The 18247-nt window shown below is 47.9% G+C and overlaps 1 protein-coding gene across 1 annotated transcript in view; it reads left to right on the top strand.

Annotated features, from left to right (window-relative positions):
• The first annotated feature begins 603 nt into the window (after window positions 1-603).
• The window catches only part of PDE6B (phosphodiesterase 6B), a 36566-nt gene continuing 18922 nt past the window's right edge, over window positions 604-18247 (top strand). The window contains exons 1-3 of the mRNA XM_027061028.2: window positions 604-2358; window positions 6561-6713; window positions 7017-7106. Of these exons, the coding sequence (XP_026916829.1) occupies window positions 1819-2358; window positions 6561-6713; window positions 7017-7106 (783 nt within the window). The 5' untranslated portion in view covers window positions 604-1818. The remainder of the gene's footprint in view (window positions 2359-6560; window positions 6714-7016; window positions 7107-18247) is intronic.

The raw sequence follows: 18247 nt of genomic DNA, 5'->3' as shown, positions 1-18247 counted from the left end.
CCCTGCTCTCCCCCAGTCCCCAGGCAGAACTCACTATTTTTAGGAAAAGTGGGATGCTCAGAGCAGATCCCTGAAAGGAGTCTACTGCATGACTAAGCACAGGCAGGAATGTCAGAGCACAAGGGCCTGTGCCGGCGCTCGGCCAGCTGGGCCCATTGTGGCCAGCCCAGCTGCCAGGCGCCAGCCCAGAGCCCACGCGGAAGGTCCCCCGGAAGCAAGGCTTGTGCTGAGAAAACGTGTCTGAGCCCAAGAAGTTCCCTGGCCCCACAATCACACATGCATGCACACTCACACGTGTGTGCATATATGCATGCTCCTACATGCACAAACACATTTTTGCCAGCTGAATGCAGTGAAATTCAGAAGCACACACAAATCCTGCATCCTGGTTAAAAGGTAACATGAGGGAACCTTAGGCCTTTTCCTCAGGCAAGGCCCCTGGTTCGTGATTCCTGGTCCTTGGCTTGGAGAGCCCTAAAGTTCTTCCAACAAAACTGTTCTGCCTCTGCCTCTGCCTCTGCCTTTGTGGACAGAAACGTGGCTGCTGCCTCAGAAGATGAGTCCAGAATGCCAGGTGCCCACCTGGCATACCTCATGGATGTACCTCACAGACATTCTGCTGGGTGATGTGCACAGCTGGTTCACACTGCGGACGTAGCTCCGACCCCCAACCTTCCAGCAGTCCCTGGGCATGCACACGCATGCACACTCATGCACGTGCACACCCAGCTCACATGCACACGCAGGCACACGCACGCCCAACACACCTGTACGTGCACACCCAGCGTGAACACACACACTCATGCGTATGCACACACATTGCACACCAGCGGCTGGAGAGTCAGACAGACACAGAACAAGCCACCCAGTTTGAATCCAACCTTTTTGTCACGTCATGGCCCACAAAGAAGCTAATCCCTGTATGGCACCCAGGCAGGTGGATAAGGAGAGAGGCTCTGCCTGCTGTCCAGGCAAGCTGGTCACTGTTTGAGGCACAACCAGGAACAATCTCGTCTATAGAACACGGCAGTACCTGCAGTGTGGTTGCGGACTCTGTGAGGAGGGGGTCTGGCAGTTTGAGTAAAGGTTGCCCGGTAAGTAGGAATTGGGCCAGGGAAAAAGATGTGTGGTGGGGGTTGACTGAGACTTCTAAGGGCACTAGCTCTTAACAGAGAAGCTCTGTTGTGCACCCAGGTGACCTATTCTCACATGCAAACCCCTCACCTGCAAGAGCAAATGCCCAGGCCACCTCCTCACCATCAAAGAGAAAGGAAGGTCTCTGCAAACCCGACCTCCATCTTGTGGCCCGACCTCCACACTGGATGCCGGACCATCTTCCTCCCTTCTCCTCACTTCCTTCCATGAGGACGGAGCCATGGAGCTGCATTTGTTGACCTCTGGCACCATAGGAGGGTCCTCCTCTCCCTGCCTGGGGCTGGGCTGCAGTTCCCCGAGGGGGAGAGTTGGTGCCCCACCTCTCGAGCACACCTGAGCCCAGGTATGAGGGCCAGGAGATGTGGGGATGCCTGTTGGACCATCCAGAATTATCAGGCAATCCCCCAGGCAGAAAGGGTCACGGTGTTTGTGGGATTACCCCTCTGGAGGATTAGGTGTGAGGGGCTCCTCCGGTGGAAGCCAACTCCCTACCCCCAGCTTCCCAGGACCCCTGCCACAGGCAGAAGCCCCTGAGCTCCCATCATCACCCACCCCTGGGAAAATCAGACCAAGTCCAAGATCTAAGGCAAGGGGGGCAAGCGTGGGTGAGTCAGCTGGCGTCCTCCCAGTCCTCAGTAATCGTCATTAAGAAAGGCTTTGCTGATGACAGTGTTTGCTGGGAGTCTGTGTGTGCCTGGGGACCGGCCACGACTCCTGGACGGGCAGTGGGACACCATGAGCCTCAGCGGGGAGCAGGTGCAGCAGTTCCTTGACCAGAACCCCAGTTTCGCGGACCAGTACTTTGGGAAGAAGCTGAGCCCCGAGAATGTGGCTGGCGCCCACGAGGACAGACAGCCGGTGGACTGTGCCAGTTTCCGCGAGCTGTGCCAGGTGGAGGAGAGCACGGCCCTCTTTGAGCTGGTGCAGGACATGCAGGAGAGTGTGAACATGGAGCGGGTGGTCTTCAAGATCCTGCGACGCCTCTGCACCATCCTGCATGCCGACCGCTGCAGCCTCTTCATGTACCGCCAGCGCAACGGCGTGGCTGAGCTCGCCACGCGCCTCTTCAGCGTGCAGCCTGGCAGCGTCCTAGAGGACTGCCTGGTACCCCCCGACTCTGAGATCGTCTTCCCACTGGACATTGGGGTTGTGGGCCACGTGGCTCAGACCAAGAAGATGGTGAACATCAAGGACGTGACGGAGGTGGGTTCTGGGCCACGACTGGTGCGGTTGGCGAGAGGTCCCTACTCATCCCACGGCCAGCCTGCAGGCCATGTGGGGACCTCTTCTTTTAGGAAGGCAGCCTGGGGCAGTGGGGTGAGTGGGGTGAGTGGGGTGGCTTGGTCCAGAGCTCACAGAAAGGAAGGAAGCCAGCCTTGAGGTGGCTGGGAGGGTGGCCCGGACAGGCCCTGCTGCCTCCCTGACGCATAGGCCCCTGCACAGGAGCTTGGGGGGGGAGGGGGTGGCGGGGAAGGGGTCAGAGCAGGGGGCTGTGCAAAGGCCCAGAAAGGAAGGGCCAGTTGACCCTGGAGCCTGGAACTCACAACCCCATAGGAGACCATGCTGCTCGCTCGCACAGGCAAGTTTGGGGGTTCGGGAGAAGCAGCAGGGAGACCAGGGCTGGTCCAGGCGGTGCAGGAAGGGTAGGCGGGAATTCGTGTTGCTGAGAAACAGCACAGGCTCTTGTTGGGTGGGAAGGAGGGCGAGTGTGGGGCTAGCACAACAGGAGGACAGGGGCCCTGGGGTGGAGGCCAGGGCGGGTGGCACTTGAGGGAAGGAGGTGCCTGTTGGACATGTGTGAGGGGCAAGGGCCTCCAATGTGGGCATGGGGTTGAGGAGCTCCTAGAAGGAGCAGGAAGAGGCCGCTGGGGCAGAATGGGAGCCACTGCCTTCTCCCCTCTTCTCCTTTCTCGCCTCTGAGAGGGGCAAGCAGGAGCCCTGAGCTGGACCAGCCTCTTCCACTTTCAGTGAAGGAATCTAGAGGGGGTTGCCCACCAGGGTGTGCTTCTCTCAAAACAGCTTCTGTCCCCTAGTTCCTGGAGGCGAACAGACACGTGCACGTCCCCCCAGGTCCCTTGGGAAGGAAGTGGTAGCAATCCTCTTAAACTTATCTGCTCTAAACAACCCCAGGTCCAGCGACCTGAATATAGTAATCTCTGGGATTAGCTTCATCTCCACTCCCGTTTAAGAAATGGGTCATCCATGCATCAGAATATCAGGAGCCTGAATTAACAGGAAAATAAGGAATTCGGCAGTGGGGAAGGGTGTGGGGGGCTTGCACTGAGTGACTTCCCCTGCTCCTTCTCTCTCTACATCTTGACCCCTCCCTTCTTGAGTCTGAGGCAGACCCCTCAGCCCCCAGGGGCCTGTCCTCTGGCTGGTCTCCCAAGCCTGTGCTGGGTGAGGGTCTGGGTCAGTTGGCATGGCCATCCTGGGTCCTGTGCCTCCTCTATCCCTGGGCCCTCGGCTTCTTCAGACCCTTCCGCCTCCATGAGGACAGCCTGCCCTAATCTGTCCCCCGGTGGGCCAGGGGCATAACACTGGCCTCAATCTTCAGGGCTGTGCTGGCTCTTCTTTATCTCAGACGCGGTAGAACTGAGAACAGAGCCCACATCAGCCAAAAAGCGCATTTCCATTAAGTGTGTCACAAAGCTCTAAGCGTTGCCGATGTCAGGCTCCCAGACCCAGGTTGTCATCAAATGGGATACTGAGACAGAGCCTTGCTCCGTCCGAGGCTCCGGCACCCTACTCGCAGGATGAGAAAAGCATGGAGGCTGTTTTTGGAGGGTAGTGTGTGCCAGCGGGGCAGGGAACCCTTGCAGGCAGCTAGGACAGCCAGTGTGTGGTGACAGGAGGGCACCGCAGGGCTGCACCATCACCCCACCACTACTTTGCAGCTCCTAAGACCCCCAAGGGTTCGTGGCAAGCAGCCAGGCAGAAGGGACAGTCTCTGACTCCCCTCCAAAGAGCTGTGGGCCCAGAAACAGTTCATCACAAGGGCCCTGCGTATTGCCAAGGCATCCAGACCCCAGTTGGGGCAGCCAGCCGTTGGGGGGTCGAAGGAGGCTAGACTGCCATTAGGGGCATGGCTTTGTGGGGAAGGCCTAGGAGCCAGGCCAACTCTGAAGAGGGAGGAGGGCGACAGCACCAGGCCGGCAGTGCAGAACACGGATAGATGCTGCAGGAGAGCAATGAAGAGGATCTGGGCAGTAGGGACAGGGTTGGGGGCACTTTCGAGCAGTCACGGGACCCCTAGACCCACTGAGGCCGAGGGGGAGGGAGGTGCCAAGGAGACACCAAGTTCCCCTCCATGGGGTGGTGGGTGGCTTCCAACCCCTGGACTGGGAGCACGAGAGGGCAGACGTTTCGGGAATGAGGTTTAGGCTGCCGTGGGGCTGGGGCTGCTCCTACTCTCACACTGTGCTACAGGAAGCTCTGGTTCCAGGGCTTCTGGGAGCCTGAGCAGAGCCCCCTGCCCACAGTGTGGCAGGGGCTCTGAGTGAGGTGGGGTCTGCTTCAGCAGAGAAGCCGGGGTGGGAGTGTTGAATGGACACAGTGGAGAAGAAGACGCAGGCAGGGAGCCTGATTGGGCACAGGGTACAAGGGTGTGGCACGCAGGTGACTCCAGCCCTGGGGTGACTCTGCTCAGACCGCACAGCTCTGGGCCAGAACCTTCCTGAGGCTCCCTTCACCTTGTACCTAGGGTGTTGTGGGAGCTGACGAGCTACCTGCAGGGACAAGGAGAGGCTACAGCCACGGGCGTCAGAGTTAGGGTCCCAGTGTGGCAGGAACAAGAGGGGGTGTTGGTACAGAGGGGGGCACCTGGGAGTGGGGGTGCTGCTATGGCGGGGGGCACCTGGGAGCAGGGGTGCTGGTGGGACCCCAGGTGGGAAGAGGGGAACACAGCTGAAGGGCAGGAAGGAAAGTCTGGGGCAGGGTCGAGGGCCTGCCAAGAGACCCAGCCGTGTGGCCAGGAAGGTAACTGGAGAGCTCACAAACACCGAGGATGGGAGCGTGAAAAGGGCCCTGAGCTCGTGCCTGTGCTCGGCCTGGGGTGAGGTAGAACACCCCCCTTTGTGTCATGGAACGCTGGTGCCACTCCCCACGCTGCTGCCACCTCCAGGGCTCAGTACTGATTTCCCTTTGTGGCTGCAGGTGACAGCTACCTCTCCAATCATCAGGCAGGAGAGGAACTGAGAAGATTGGTGCCAGACGCATGCACCTCTTCGTGAGAACATGGGATGTCCTCGTCCCCAGCAGGCTTCCTCTGACCTCCCATTGGCCCGAACTGTGGCCCAGCTGCCCATGCAAGGGAGTCTGGGCAGCGGACGCAGCGTCCTTGGGCCACATGAGGGCGGAGCCACAGAGAAGGCGCGGGAAGTCACATGGGGTCAGTGACTCCTCTGTCTGCCACAGGACCAACAGTCCTTGAGTAAATCCCAAAGAGCTCTTTTAACAAGTAATAATAACCAAATGTAGGGAACGTTTACGGAGATTGCCTCGCTCAACCCAAGCTGACGGGTGAAGAGAGCAGCCCAGGGCTGTCCCACCCTTGCTGGAGGTGACACGGTGGCAAGCCCAGGCCCTGACCCAAGCAGCCCAACTCTGAGCCATCCACTGCAGCTCTGTGTCTGGTCACTTGGGCCTCATGTAAATAAATATGAGCACCAGGAAGTATGAGGGTAGAGCTGGAGTCACATCCACTCTGAAGGACAGTCCCAGTCACCTGGGGGACCTCATCCTGGTGACACTCCGTCACTTGTTCCCTGTGGGAAGTCCGTCAATCAGCTCCCAATCAAGGAGTGACCCGGAGGAGCAACCCTAAAGCTAGCGGGACTTGCCCTGGGGGCCAGATGCGGACACATGCCTTATCATAGGGGCAACGGACCCCACGGAGCACCTGCTGGCTGGAGCATGACCCCAGGAGACTCCCAGGGGACCCTCCACCCCGACTCACACTCACTCTTTATTCAGCCAACACACTTTTTGGGAAGGAGCATGTGGGGGCTGGCCCAGAGGGAGGTGAAGGTAGGAGAGGGCGGCCTGATCTAGGAGGGGCTTTGGGACAGGTATCCAACAGACCTGCTTAACCAGATGACAGCAGGTGCGGAGGGACCCAGGCCTGCCACATTCAGGCTTGTGAGGGCTCAGCAGAGTCTATGATGGGGAGCTGGGGTAATTGGCTCCAAATCGAGGGATAGGGACTGTGCCAGGCTAGAGCCACAAGGACAGGCCACGGGCTACGTCTTCCTGTGCTGCCTGGGCTCCCGACGCCAGCACCTGGGTCTTAGCACTGGCCTGGGCGGTGGACTCTGTGCAGCTTAGGCCCGGCCTCCCCAGGGTCAGGGTGGGCCAGGTCCACAGACTGACTGCCTCTCTTTTCTCCCCTCTTGCTGCCTGCCCAGTGTCCCCACTTCAGCTCCTTTGCTGATGAGTTGACCGATTATGTGACAAAGAACATCCTGGCCACACCCATCATGAATGGCAAAGACGTCGTGGCCGTCATCATGGCCGTGAACAAGCTCGATGGCCCGTGCTTCACAAGCGAAGATGAAGATGTGAGTGTTGGGGGCCCTTGCGGGCATGGGTGCCTCCGTGTGTGGGCCACACCATCCCCAGGTCTGTCCTGTGCTGGCGGGGTGCGCTTGTGTTCTCTTGGTGTCTGTGTGTAGACGTCCCCTCCTCTTAGCTCTGAGAGCTCGTGCATGTGTGCTCCTGCACGCCATGGGCCTGCGTGCGTTGAGATCAGTGCCGCGTATGGGCCCTGCTCCGGGCAGCCGGGCGTCTCTGCACCCTTGCACACCCGAACATCTTCTGAAAACTGGGGTTTTAAACTCCTGCTGTTATAATCCCTGTCTCAGGTTTTCCTGAAGTACCTGAATTTTGGCACGTTGAACCTGAAGATTTACCACCTGAGCTACCTGCACAACTGTGAGACACGCCGAGGCCAGGTACCCGCGCGTGTGCCCGGCCAGGGCCATCCCGCCCCAGCCTCCCAGCCCTCCAAGATGTCCAAGTGCGTCCAGGTCCCCGTGCCAGTCTCTCTGGACAGAGACAGTGCGTGTCCAAGCTGGGCCAGTTCCAGAGAGCTCCAGGGAGGGTCCCATGGCTTTTGTGGTTGCGGTGTGATGCCGTGAGTGGGCCGGCTACAGTGAGGCAGTGTTGGGAAGCCGTCGTGCGGCTGGGACCCCAGAGAGGTTGGGTCTCTCATCCCGTCTGCCCACCCTGACTCTCCCCCAGCCCGGGCGAGTATGAGTGCCTGTGAATGCTGCAGGCACTCCTTAGAAGCTCCCTCAAACCCTCTGTGGCAGGAGCTGGGGCGGGAGAAGAATGGACAACAGCCACTCATTGCCTGAGTCTCCCGGTGGGTTCAGCCCTTGCTACACAGGATAGCAATTGCTTCCAGGGCTGGAATCTGCTTCCCCCCAGCGAGGAGGGTGTGGGGCCTGATGCACGCAAGGTGGGGCCTTGTGTGTCGGGAAGAGGTGCAGAGCTCACGGGGCGCACGAGGTAGGTTCCCTCTGTGTCCTCCTGCCTCGGGCCCGGGCCCCCTGGAGCCCTGGAAGACAGTGAGTGGGCCTGGCAAGAGGACAAAAAGGCAGCTCCTGTCACTCCGGGCCTTGGGCTGGGAAAGCTGTACGAGACGTGGCCTTCAGGCTGAGCCTCAGAAGATGCTGAGGAAGAACTGGTCCTCTAGGCCATCCCCACTGTCTGTTCTGTCTGCAAACGCTGGGTGCATCCTGGGCACCTGCTGTAAACTTGCTTAAAATGATGAGAGGTTCCTGTGCTTCTCTCAGAAAGGTTGTCTGGGAGCCCCCTCCCGACCCACCCACGAGCTACAGAAAGAGCAGCCTAGGCAGGTGGTCTGGGATCCCCTGAGGATCTTTTGGCCAGAGGCCAGCCCTATTGATAGAGAACAAAAAAGCCTCTGACAGAGACCTCCCACAGGCTATGGCCACATGGGGCTAGGGCCAAAGCCCAGGGGGACAAGGCTGGCCATCCTGGTGCTCCAGCATGTCTGTGCAGAGGGGGTGATGGGAGGATCCTCTGGTGAGGACAAGAGGGTGCCCTGGGCAGAAAGAAAAACATGGCCTGAGGCCTTAAAGGACATGATTGCTCAGTTGGGGGCTGGTCAGGCAGGGCACAGAGCTGGCGGGGGAACAGCTTAAAGGGCTGTGAGGCCGGCATGACACTGGCATCTAGAAAGGCCACCAGGTGGACGGTGCCCTTTGGAGGGAAATCGCTGTGAGCCCCACGCTGTGGGAACAGGGGTTTGCACTGGAGATATGTCTCCCCTCGCCCATTTATTAATTTATGCAATAATTTATTTTCATCAGTTCGGCGTCCTGAGTATTTTGATTACAACCCTAGTCAACTTTATTGATTTTGTTGTTCAATCTGTTCTGACTGTAGCCACTGGGAGCCTCTCAGTGAGCTCCTGTGCCATCTGACATAACCCATTGACCCCATTATTCTGGGGTGTTTTTGTTTGTTGGGTTGGTGGATGGGTAGGTTTCTTGGTTTGGCGGGGGAAGGGTTTGCACATCACTTTTTTTCTATTTTAATTTTTTTTTTACATTTATTTATTTTTGAGAGACAGAGAGAGACAGAACACAAGTGGGGGAGGAGCAGAGAGAACATCACTTACTTTCTGATGCTCCAGGGTCATTTGTATGTTTCCTGTCCAGTCCTGAAATCAGTAATTCCTCAAGGAGCCCTGGTTCCTTGTATTGGGGAATGTCTTAGAAACAAAGATCTGGGCACTGGGTGTGCTCATTGCTACTGGGGTGTCAGCTTCAAGGTCTGGTCAGCTGACAGAGTAAGGAAGTCTATGTGTGCATACTAGCCTGTGCATAGACACATCTACAAATATTTCTACATGTAACCATGAACCCATATTAAGTTAAACTTGAGTTCTTGCTGGTGTCCGCAATGTAACCTGACACCACAAGGATGTTCTGGCCTCCTCCTCTTTCTGGTAAGCAAGTTTCCACTCTGACAGCGAGATACCTGGCTTCTGTCATCCACCACTCATTTACTTAATTGTTCAATTCTAGTGCATGTGCACAGAAAGAACAGAATTGTTAACCCATGGGATACAACTTTACTAAGCAGAGGACAGTGTTTAGTCTTACAAGTCTCTGCTCATTTCCAAAAATACTTCCATCAGCACCTTTTCTCTGCCTCCTTCAGTGAGGTAATTTCAAGTGTTACAGTTTGATTTTCTTGTCAGAGTCTGCATTCTTTCATTCCCCCCCCCCCATCTGCTAAATGACTGTGCTATTGGCACACATTAAGGTTCATTCTTTGTGCTGTAAATTTCTACCGGTCTTAACAAATGCATCATGATACTTATAAACTCTCACAGTATCATAAAGAATAATTTCACTGCCCTGAAAATCCCGTGTTCCACCGTTCACCTCTCTCTCCCCATCTCCACTGAACCACTGGCAACCACTGATCTTTTTACTGTCTCCACAGTTTTACCTCTTCCAGAATGTCATATAGTTAGAACCATGCGGTGTGTAGCTTTTCAGATTGGCTTCTTTCCCTTAGTAAAAGGCATTTAAGATTCCTCCACGTCTTGGGGCGCCTGGGGGGGCTTAGTTGGTTAAGCGTCTGACTTAGGCTCAGGTCATGATCTCACGGTTTGTGAGTTTGAGCCCTATGTGGGGCTCTATGCTCCCAGCCCAGAGCCTGGAGCCTGCTTCAGATTCTGGGTCTCCCTTTCTCTCTGCCCGTCCCCCCCCCCTCAAAAAAATGAATAAGCATTAAAAAAAATTTAAGGGCACCTGGGTGGGTCAGTCAGTTGAGCATCCAACTTTGGCTCAGGTCATGATCTTGCAGTTCAGTTCACGAGTTCAAGCCCCACATCGGACTCACTGCTGTCAGCGCAGAGCCCAATTTGGATCTTCTGTCCCCTTCTCTCTGCTCCTGCCCTGCTTGTTCTCTCACTCTCTCTCTCTCAAAAAGAAATAAACATTAAATTTTTTTTTAGCCTAAGATTCTTCCAAGTCTTTTTATGGCTTGATAGCTCATTTCTTTTTAGTGCTAAATAACATTCCATTGTGTGGATGGACCACATTCACCTATGGAAAGACATCTTGCTTGTTCCCAGTTTGGAGCAATTGTGAACAAAATTGTTAAAAACATTTGTGTGCAGGTTTTTGTGTGGATGTAAGTTTTCAGTTCAGCTGAGTTATACGAGGAGTGGAACTGCTGAATAACATGGTATAATTATATTTAACTCTTTAAAAATTTTTTTCAATTTTTTTTTTTGAGAGAGAGACAGAGAGAGAGTGTGTGTGAGCTGGGGAGGGACAGAGAGAGAGACACAGAGTCCGAAGCAGGCTCCAGGCTCCAAGCTGTCAGCACAGAGCCCGACGCGGGGCTGGAACCCACGAACCCGTGAGATCATGACCTGAGCTGAAGTCAGCTGTTCAACTAACTGAGCCTCCCAGGTGCCCCTAATTGTACTTAACTTTGTGAGAAACTGCCAAAAAGCAACTGTGCTATTTTGCATTCCTATCAACAAGGAATGAGAATTCCTATCATCAGGTTTCAGTATTGTCAGTTACTTGGATTTTAGCCATCCTAATAGGTGTATCTCATTTTTGTTTTGGTTTACAATCCCTAATGATGAATGCTATTGAGCATCTTTTCTTTTCTTTTTTTTCTGGATTTTTCTTTTTTCTTCTTTTTAACTTTATTTTTTTATTTTTTTAAATTTACATCCAAATTAGTTAGCATATAGTGTAACAATGATTCCAGGAGTAGATTCCTCAGTGTCCCTTACCCGTTTATCCCATCCCCCCTCCCACAACCCCTCCAGCAACCCTGTTTGTTCTCCATATTTATGAGTCTCTTCTGTTTTGTCCCCCTCCCTGTTTTTATATTATTTTTGTTCCCCTTCCCTTATGTTCATCTGTTTTGTCTCTTAAAGTCCTCATGTGAGTGAAGTCATATGATTTTTGTCTTTCTCTGACTAATTTCACTAGCATAATACCCTCCAGTTCCATCCACGTAGTTGCAAATGGCAAGATTTCCTTCTTTTTGATTGCCAAGTAATACTCCATTGTGTGTGTGTGTGTGTGTGTGTGTGTGTGTGTGTACCATATTTTCTTTATCCATTCATCCATCGATGGACATGTGGGTTCTTTCCATAATTTGGCTATTATTGATAGTGCTGCTATAAACGTGGGGGTGCATGTGTCCATTCGAAAATGGCACACCTGTATCCCCTGGATAAATGCCTAGTAGTGCAATTGCTGGGTCATAGGGTAGTTCTATTTTTAGTTTCTTGAGGAACCTCCATACTGTTTTCCAGAGTGGCTGCACCAGCTTGCATTTCCACCAACAATGCAAAAGAGATCCTCTTTCTCTGCATCCTCACCAACATCTGTTGTTGCCTGAGTTGTTAATGTTAGCCATTCTGACAGGTGTAAGGTGGTATCTCATTGTGGTTTTGATTTGTATTTCCCTGATGATGAGTGATGATGAGCATTTTTTCATATGTCGGTTGGCCATCTAGATGTCTTCTTTGGAGAAGTGTCTATTCATGTCTTTTGCCCATTTCTTCACTGGATTATTTGTTTTTTGGGTGTTGAGTTTGATAAGTTCTTTGTAGATTTTGGATACTAACCCTCTATCTGATATGTCATTTGCAAATATCTTCTCCCATTCTGTCAGTTGCCTTTTAGTTTTGCTGATTGTTTCCTTCGCTGTGCAGAAGCTTTTTATTTTGATGAGGTCCCAGTAGTTCATTTTTGCTTTTGTTTCCCTTGCCTCCAGAGACGTGTTGAGTAAGAAGTTGCTGTGGGCAAGATCAAAGAGGCTTTTACCTGCTTTCTCCTCGAGGATTTTGATGGCTTCCTGTCTTACATTGAGGTGTTTCATCCATTTTGAGTTTCTTTTTGTGTATGGTGTAAGAAAGTGGTCCAGGTTCATTCTTCTGCATGTCGCTATCCAGTTTTCCCAGCACCACTTGCTGAAGAGACTGTCTTTATTCCATTAGATATTCTTTCCTGCTTTGTCAAAGATTAGTTGGCCATACATTTGTAGGCCCATTTCTGGGTTCTCTATTCTATTCCATTGATTTGAATGTCTGTTCTTGTGCCAGAGCATCTTTTCATATACTATTTGACATCTTTATATCTTATTCTTTGGTGAAGTGTCTGTTCAGATATTTGCCCATTTTTAAATTAGTTTTCTGTTTTCTTATTGTTTCATTTTTAAAGTTTTTATAAATTTTGGATGCAAGTCCTTTATCAGATTTCTGTTTTGCAAATATTTCCTCCAAGGGTATAGCTTGCCTCCTCATTCTCTTAACAGTGTGTTTGGAAAAACAGAAGTTTTAAATTTTAATAAAGTCCAACTTATCAATTTTTCCTTCATGAATTATAGTTAGATGTTGTATCTCAAAACTCATCACCATGTCAATTGATACATGAATGGATAAAGAAGACAAGGCATATATATATATATATATATATATATATATATATATATATTGGTATATTACTCAGCCATAAAAGAGAATGCAATCTTGGCATTTGTAACAATATGGATGGAGCTAGAATATATCATGCTAAGCTAAATAAGTCAGTCAGAGAAAGACAAATCATACCATATGGTTTCACTTGTATGTGGAATTTAAGAAACAAAACAAACAAGCAAAGGGGAAAAGAGAGAGAGAGAGAAAGGCAAACCAAGAAACAGACTTCCAACTACAGAGAACACGCTGAAGGTTAGCATAGAAGAAGTGGGTGGAGGGATGGGGGAAGTAGGTGATAGGGACTACAGAGGGCACTCGTGGCGATGAGCACTGGGTGATGTCTGGTACTGTTGAATCACTATATTGCATACCTGATTTAACATAGCACTATATGTTAACTAACTGGAATTAAAATAAAAACTTAAAAAAAACACCTCATCACCAAACTCAAGGTCATCCGTACTTTCTTCTATATCATCTTTTAGGAGTTTTATAGTTTTGTGTTTTAATTTCTTTCAATGTTTATTCATTTTTTGAGAGAGAGAGAGAACATAGCATGAGTGGGAGGGGAAGAGACAGAGAGCACAGGATCAGAATCAGGCTCCAGGCAGGGCTTGAACCCACAAACTGAGATCATGACCTGAACCAAAGTCAGAAGCTTAACTGACTGAGCCACCCACGCGCCCCTATAATTTTGTGTTTTATAGTTAGGTCTATGAGTTAATCCTTGTGAAAATGTCAGGTCTGGGTCTAAACACACTTGTTTGCATATGGATGTCAAATTGTGCAAAGATGAACCTTTCTCCATTGAATTGCCTTTGTTCCTTCATCTAACTGCAGTTGTCTGAGTCTATTTCTGGGTTCTCTATTCTGTCTTATTCATCTATGTGTCTATTTTTTCACCAATACCATAGTGTCTTTATCATTATAGTTTTATAGCCTTGAAATCAGAAACATCAATTCTCCAACTTGTTTTCTCTGTAGTATTATGCTGGCTATTCCATGGGTGGGGGGAGGGGCCTTTCCAATTAAACTTTAAAATCAGGGGCTCCTGGGTGGCTCAGTCAGTTAAGTGTCTGACTTCGGCTCAGGTCATGATCTCACAGTCCATGAGTTCGAGCCCCGCGTTGGGCTCTGTGCTGACAGCTCGGAGCCCACTGCTTGCTTCGGATTCTGTCTCCGTCTCTCTCTGACCCTCCCCCGTTCACGCTGTATCTCTCTCTGTCTCAAAAATAAATAAACTTAAAAAAAATTTTTTTTAACTTTAAAATCAGTTTGTCTATATCCACAAAGTACCTTGCTGGTATTTTAATTGGGACTTCGTTTAATCTGTACATCAAGTTGGGAAGAATTGGCAACAATAATGGGTCTTCCAGTTGATGAACAGACAATCTTTCTCCATTTCTTTAGATTTTCTTTGGTTTCTTCAGAATTTTGTAGTTCTTGCATATAGATTCCATATATATGTTGTTAATTTGCACCTAAGTATTTCATTTTTATGCTCATATAAGTGATATTGTGTTCTTAATTTCAAATTCCAATTATTTATTGTTGATATGAAGAAAAGTAACTGACTTTTGCATATTAACCTTATATCCTGTGACCTTAAAACAATCTCTTATTAGTTCCAGGAAGGTTTTTTAAATTGACTCCTTGGTATTTTCACATAAACAATCATATCATCTGCAAACAAAGACAGTTTTATTCCTTCCTTCCCAATCTATATGCATTGCATTTCTTTTTCTTGTCTTACTGCACTTGCTAGGACTTCCAGTACAATGTTGAATATGAGTGGTGAGAGGGGACATCCTTGCTTTACTCCCAATATTAGCAGAAAACATCCACTGTCTCACCATTAAGTTTGATGCTCACTAAAGGTTTTTGTAGAATTTTCATCTAGCTAAAGAAGCTCCCCCTCTGTTTCTATTTTGCATAGAGTTTTTATTCTGAATGAGTGTTGGATTTATGTCAAATACTTTTTCTCCATCAATTGATATGATTGTGGTTTTTTTCTTCTTCAGCCTGTTAATGTGGTAGATTATATTAATTGATTTTCAAATGTTGAACCAGCCTTGTATCCCTGGGAAAAATACCACTTAGTTGTGGAGCATAATTATTTTTATACATTACTGGATTGATTTTGCTAATATTTTATTATGAATTTTTGCATCTAGGGGAACTGGGTGGCTCAGTCCATTAAGCAACTGAGTCTTGATTTTGTGTCAGGTCATGATCTCATGGTTTGACATAATTTCTTCCCTGTGTTTGGTAGAATTCATCAATGAATTCATCAAGGACTGGTGCTTTCTTTTTGGAAGATTATGAATTATTGTTCTAATGTCTTTAATATGTACAGTTCTGGGGACGCCTGGGTGGCTCAGTCAGTTAAGCATCCAACTCTTGGTTTCAGCTCAGGTTATGATCTCACAGTTCGTGAGTTTGAGCCCCACATTGGGTTCTGTGCAGACAGCTCAGTGCTTGTTTGGTGTTTTCTCTCTCCCTCCCTCTTTGCCCCTCCCCTATTTGTTCACTCTCTCTCTCACTTTCTCTCTCTCAAAATTAACAAATAAACTTTAAAAAATGTTAAATGCATACAGTTCTATTCAGAGTATTCTATTTCACCTTATGTGGGTGTTGGCAGTTTGTGTCTTTCGAGGCATTAAAAAAATCATTTTACCTACGTTGTCACATTTTGGGGCATAGTGTTGTTCTTAATGTTTACTATTTATGTATTATTTTTTTTCCTGTTTGCTTTACACTTAAATTGGTTTTCTTTTTCTAGCGTATTTTCTAGTTCTTTTTCTAGATTATTGATTTTGGATCTTGCTTCTCTTCTAATATGTGCATTTAATATCATAAACATCCCTCTAAGCACCACTTTCACTGCATCCCACAAATTTTAATAAGCTGTATTTTCGTTTTCATTTAGTTCAAACGCTTTATAAATTTCTCTAGAGACTTCTTCTTTGACCCATGTATTATTTAGAAGAGTTTTTTGTCTCATATATTTTGTAATTTTCCAGCTACTTTCTGTTTAATTTCGGATCCTTAGTTTAATTCCACTGTAGTATGATAATATATTACTCCTTGTGGTTTTTATTCTTTCACATCTGTTAAGATGGGTTTTATGGCCCAGAATATGGCCGATGTTGGTGACTGCTCCATGTGACCTTGGAAGTACATATTTTCTGCCATTGTTGCGTGGAGTGTGTGTTGGTGTCCGCTGTCTCCGGTGCTCTTTTGACAACTCTTACTGATGTTCTGTCTGCCAGATATACCGATCACTGAAAGAAGAGCACTGAAGTTGCCGACCTATTGCTCTCTCAAGTCCCATCAGTTTTTGCTTCTTGCGATTTGCTGCTCTGTTGTTAGATGCATACACATTAAGGATGTTATCTTCCTGGAGAAATGACCCCTGTACCATAATGTAATGTCCCTTTTTACACCTGATGATTTTCCTTCTCCTGAAGTCTGCTTTGTCTATAACTGACATGGCTACTCCAGCCTTCTTTTGATTAGTGTTAGCATAGTATATATTTCTCCCTCTCTTTACTTACTTTTCTAATTATCTTTCTTGTGCTAAAAGAAACACTATAAAACTTGGTATCTTAACCATTTTTAAGTCTACAGTTCAGTGGTATTAATTACATTTATATTGTGTAACCATTATCACCATCCATATCCAGAACTCTTTACACATTTCCAAATTGAAACTCTATGTTCACTAAATACTCACCCCCCCAGGCCCCTTGTCCCCAGCACCTGGCACCCATCACTCTACTTTCTATCTCCATGATTCTGACTACTCTAAGTACATTATATAAGTGAGATCACACCGCGTTTGTCTTTTTGTGACTGGCTTGTTTCATTTAACATAGAGTCTTCAAGGTTCATCCATGTTGTAGGAAGTATCCAAATTTCTTTCTTTTTAAGGCTGAATAATATTCATTGTCTGGATAGACCACATTTTGCTATCCTTTTGTCCATCAATGGACACTTGGGTTGCTTCCACACTTTATTGTGAATAATACTGTTATAGGTATGGGTGCACAAACATCTCTTTGAGACCTTGCTTTCAATTCTTTTGATTATATACCCAGAAGTGGAATTGCTGGTTCATATGGTAATTCTATTTTTAATTTTGGGGGGAATTGCCATACTGTTTTCCACAGCGGCTACACCATTTTCCATTTTCCCACCAACAATGCACGGGGTTCAAATTTCTCCACATCCTCACCAATACTTGTTGTTTTCTGTGTGTTTTTCATAGTAGCCATACTAATGGGCATGAAGAGGTACTTCATTGTAGTTCTGGCTTGCGCTCCCCTAATGATTAGTAGTTATTGATCACCGTTTCACATGTATATTGGCCATTTGTGTATCTTCTTTGGAATATCTGTTCAAGTCTTTTGCCCACTTTTGAATATGTTTTTTTTCTTTTGTTGTTGAGTTTTAGGGGTTCTCTACATATTCTACATATTCACTCCTTATGAGATATGTGATTTACAAATATTTTATCCCAATTTAAAGGTTGCCTTTTTAACCTGTTGATAGTGTCCTTTGATGCACAAAAGTTTTTAATTTTCAGAAAGTCCAATTTGCCTATTTTTTTTCTTTTGTTGACTATGCCCTTTGCTGCCCTATCCAAGAAATCATTGCCAAATCCAATGTCATGAAGCTTTTTCCCTATGTTTTCTTTTAAGAGTTGTGTAGTTTTAGGTCTTATGCTTAGGGCCTTGATCCATTCTTAGTTAATTTTTGCAAATGATGTGAGGTAAAGACCCACCTTAATTCTTGGACTCTCTATTCTATTCCATTGATCTATATGCCTGTCTTTATGCCAGCATTAAGGAAGCTTTGTAGTAAGTTTTAAGTGCAAGAAGTATGAGTCCTCTTTGTTCTTCTTTTTCAAGATTGGCTATTCAGGATCCCTTGAGATTCCTTGAGATACAAACTTTAGGATTTTTTCTAATTTCCACAAAAGAATTTATTCAGATTTTGATAGAGATTACATTGAATCTGTAGGTCACTTTGGGAGGTATTGATATTGTAACAATATTAACTCTTCCAATTCATGACTAAGGCAGTTCTTTCTCTTTATTTATGTCTTCTTTAATTTACTTCAGCTATGTTTTCTAGCTTTCATTGTTACAATAATGCTACATTTTATAATTATCCATGTATTTGCCTTTATTGAAATCTTTATTTATTCATTAAGCTCTGAGTACCTGTCTTGTGTCCTTTCATTTCACCTACAAGGCTCCCTTTAATATTTCTTTCAGGGCAGATCTAGTGGTAATAAACGTCCTCAACTTCTGTTTACCTGGAAATGTCTTAATTTCTCTCGCAATTTTTAAGGACAGTTTTGTCAGATATAGGATTCTTGGTTGACAGAGTTTTTTTTTTCTTTTAGCACTTTGAATATACCAACCCATTGTCTTCAGACCTCCAAAATTGCTGATAAGAAATCTGCAGACAACCTTACTGAGGATCCCTTGTGTGTGACAAGTCCCTTTTCTCTCACCATTCTCAAGACTCTCTTTGTCTTGGCTTTCAAAAATTTGATTATAATGTGTCTTGGTGTGGATATTTTTAATT

Source organism: Acinonyx jubatus, chromosome B1, assembly GCF_027475565.1.
Source record: "Acinonyx jubatus isolate Ajub_Pintada_27869175 chromosome B1, VMU_Ajub_asm_v1.0, whole genome shotgun sequence".
Lineage (NCBI taxonomy): Eukaryota > Metazoa > Chordata > Mammalia > Carnivora > Felidae > Acinonyx > Acinonyx jubatus.
The sequence above is the reverse complement of the archived record's forward strand: the minus strand, read 5'-3'. Positions and strand labels throughout refer to the sequence as shown.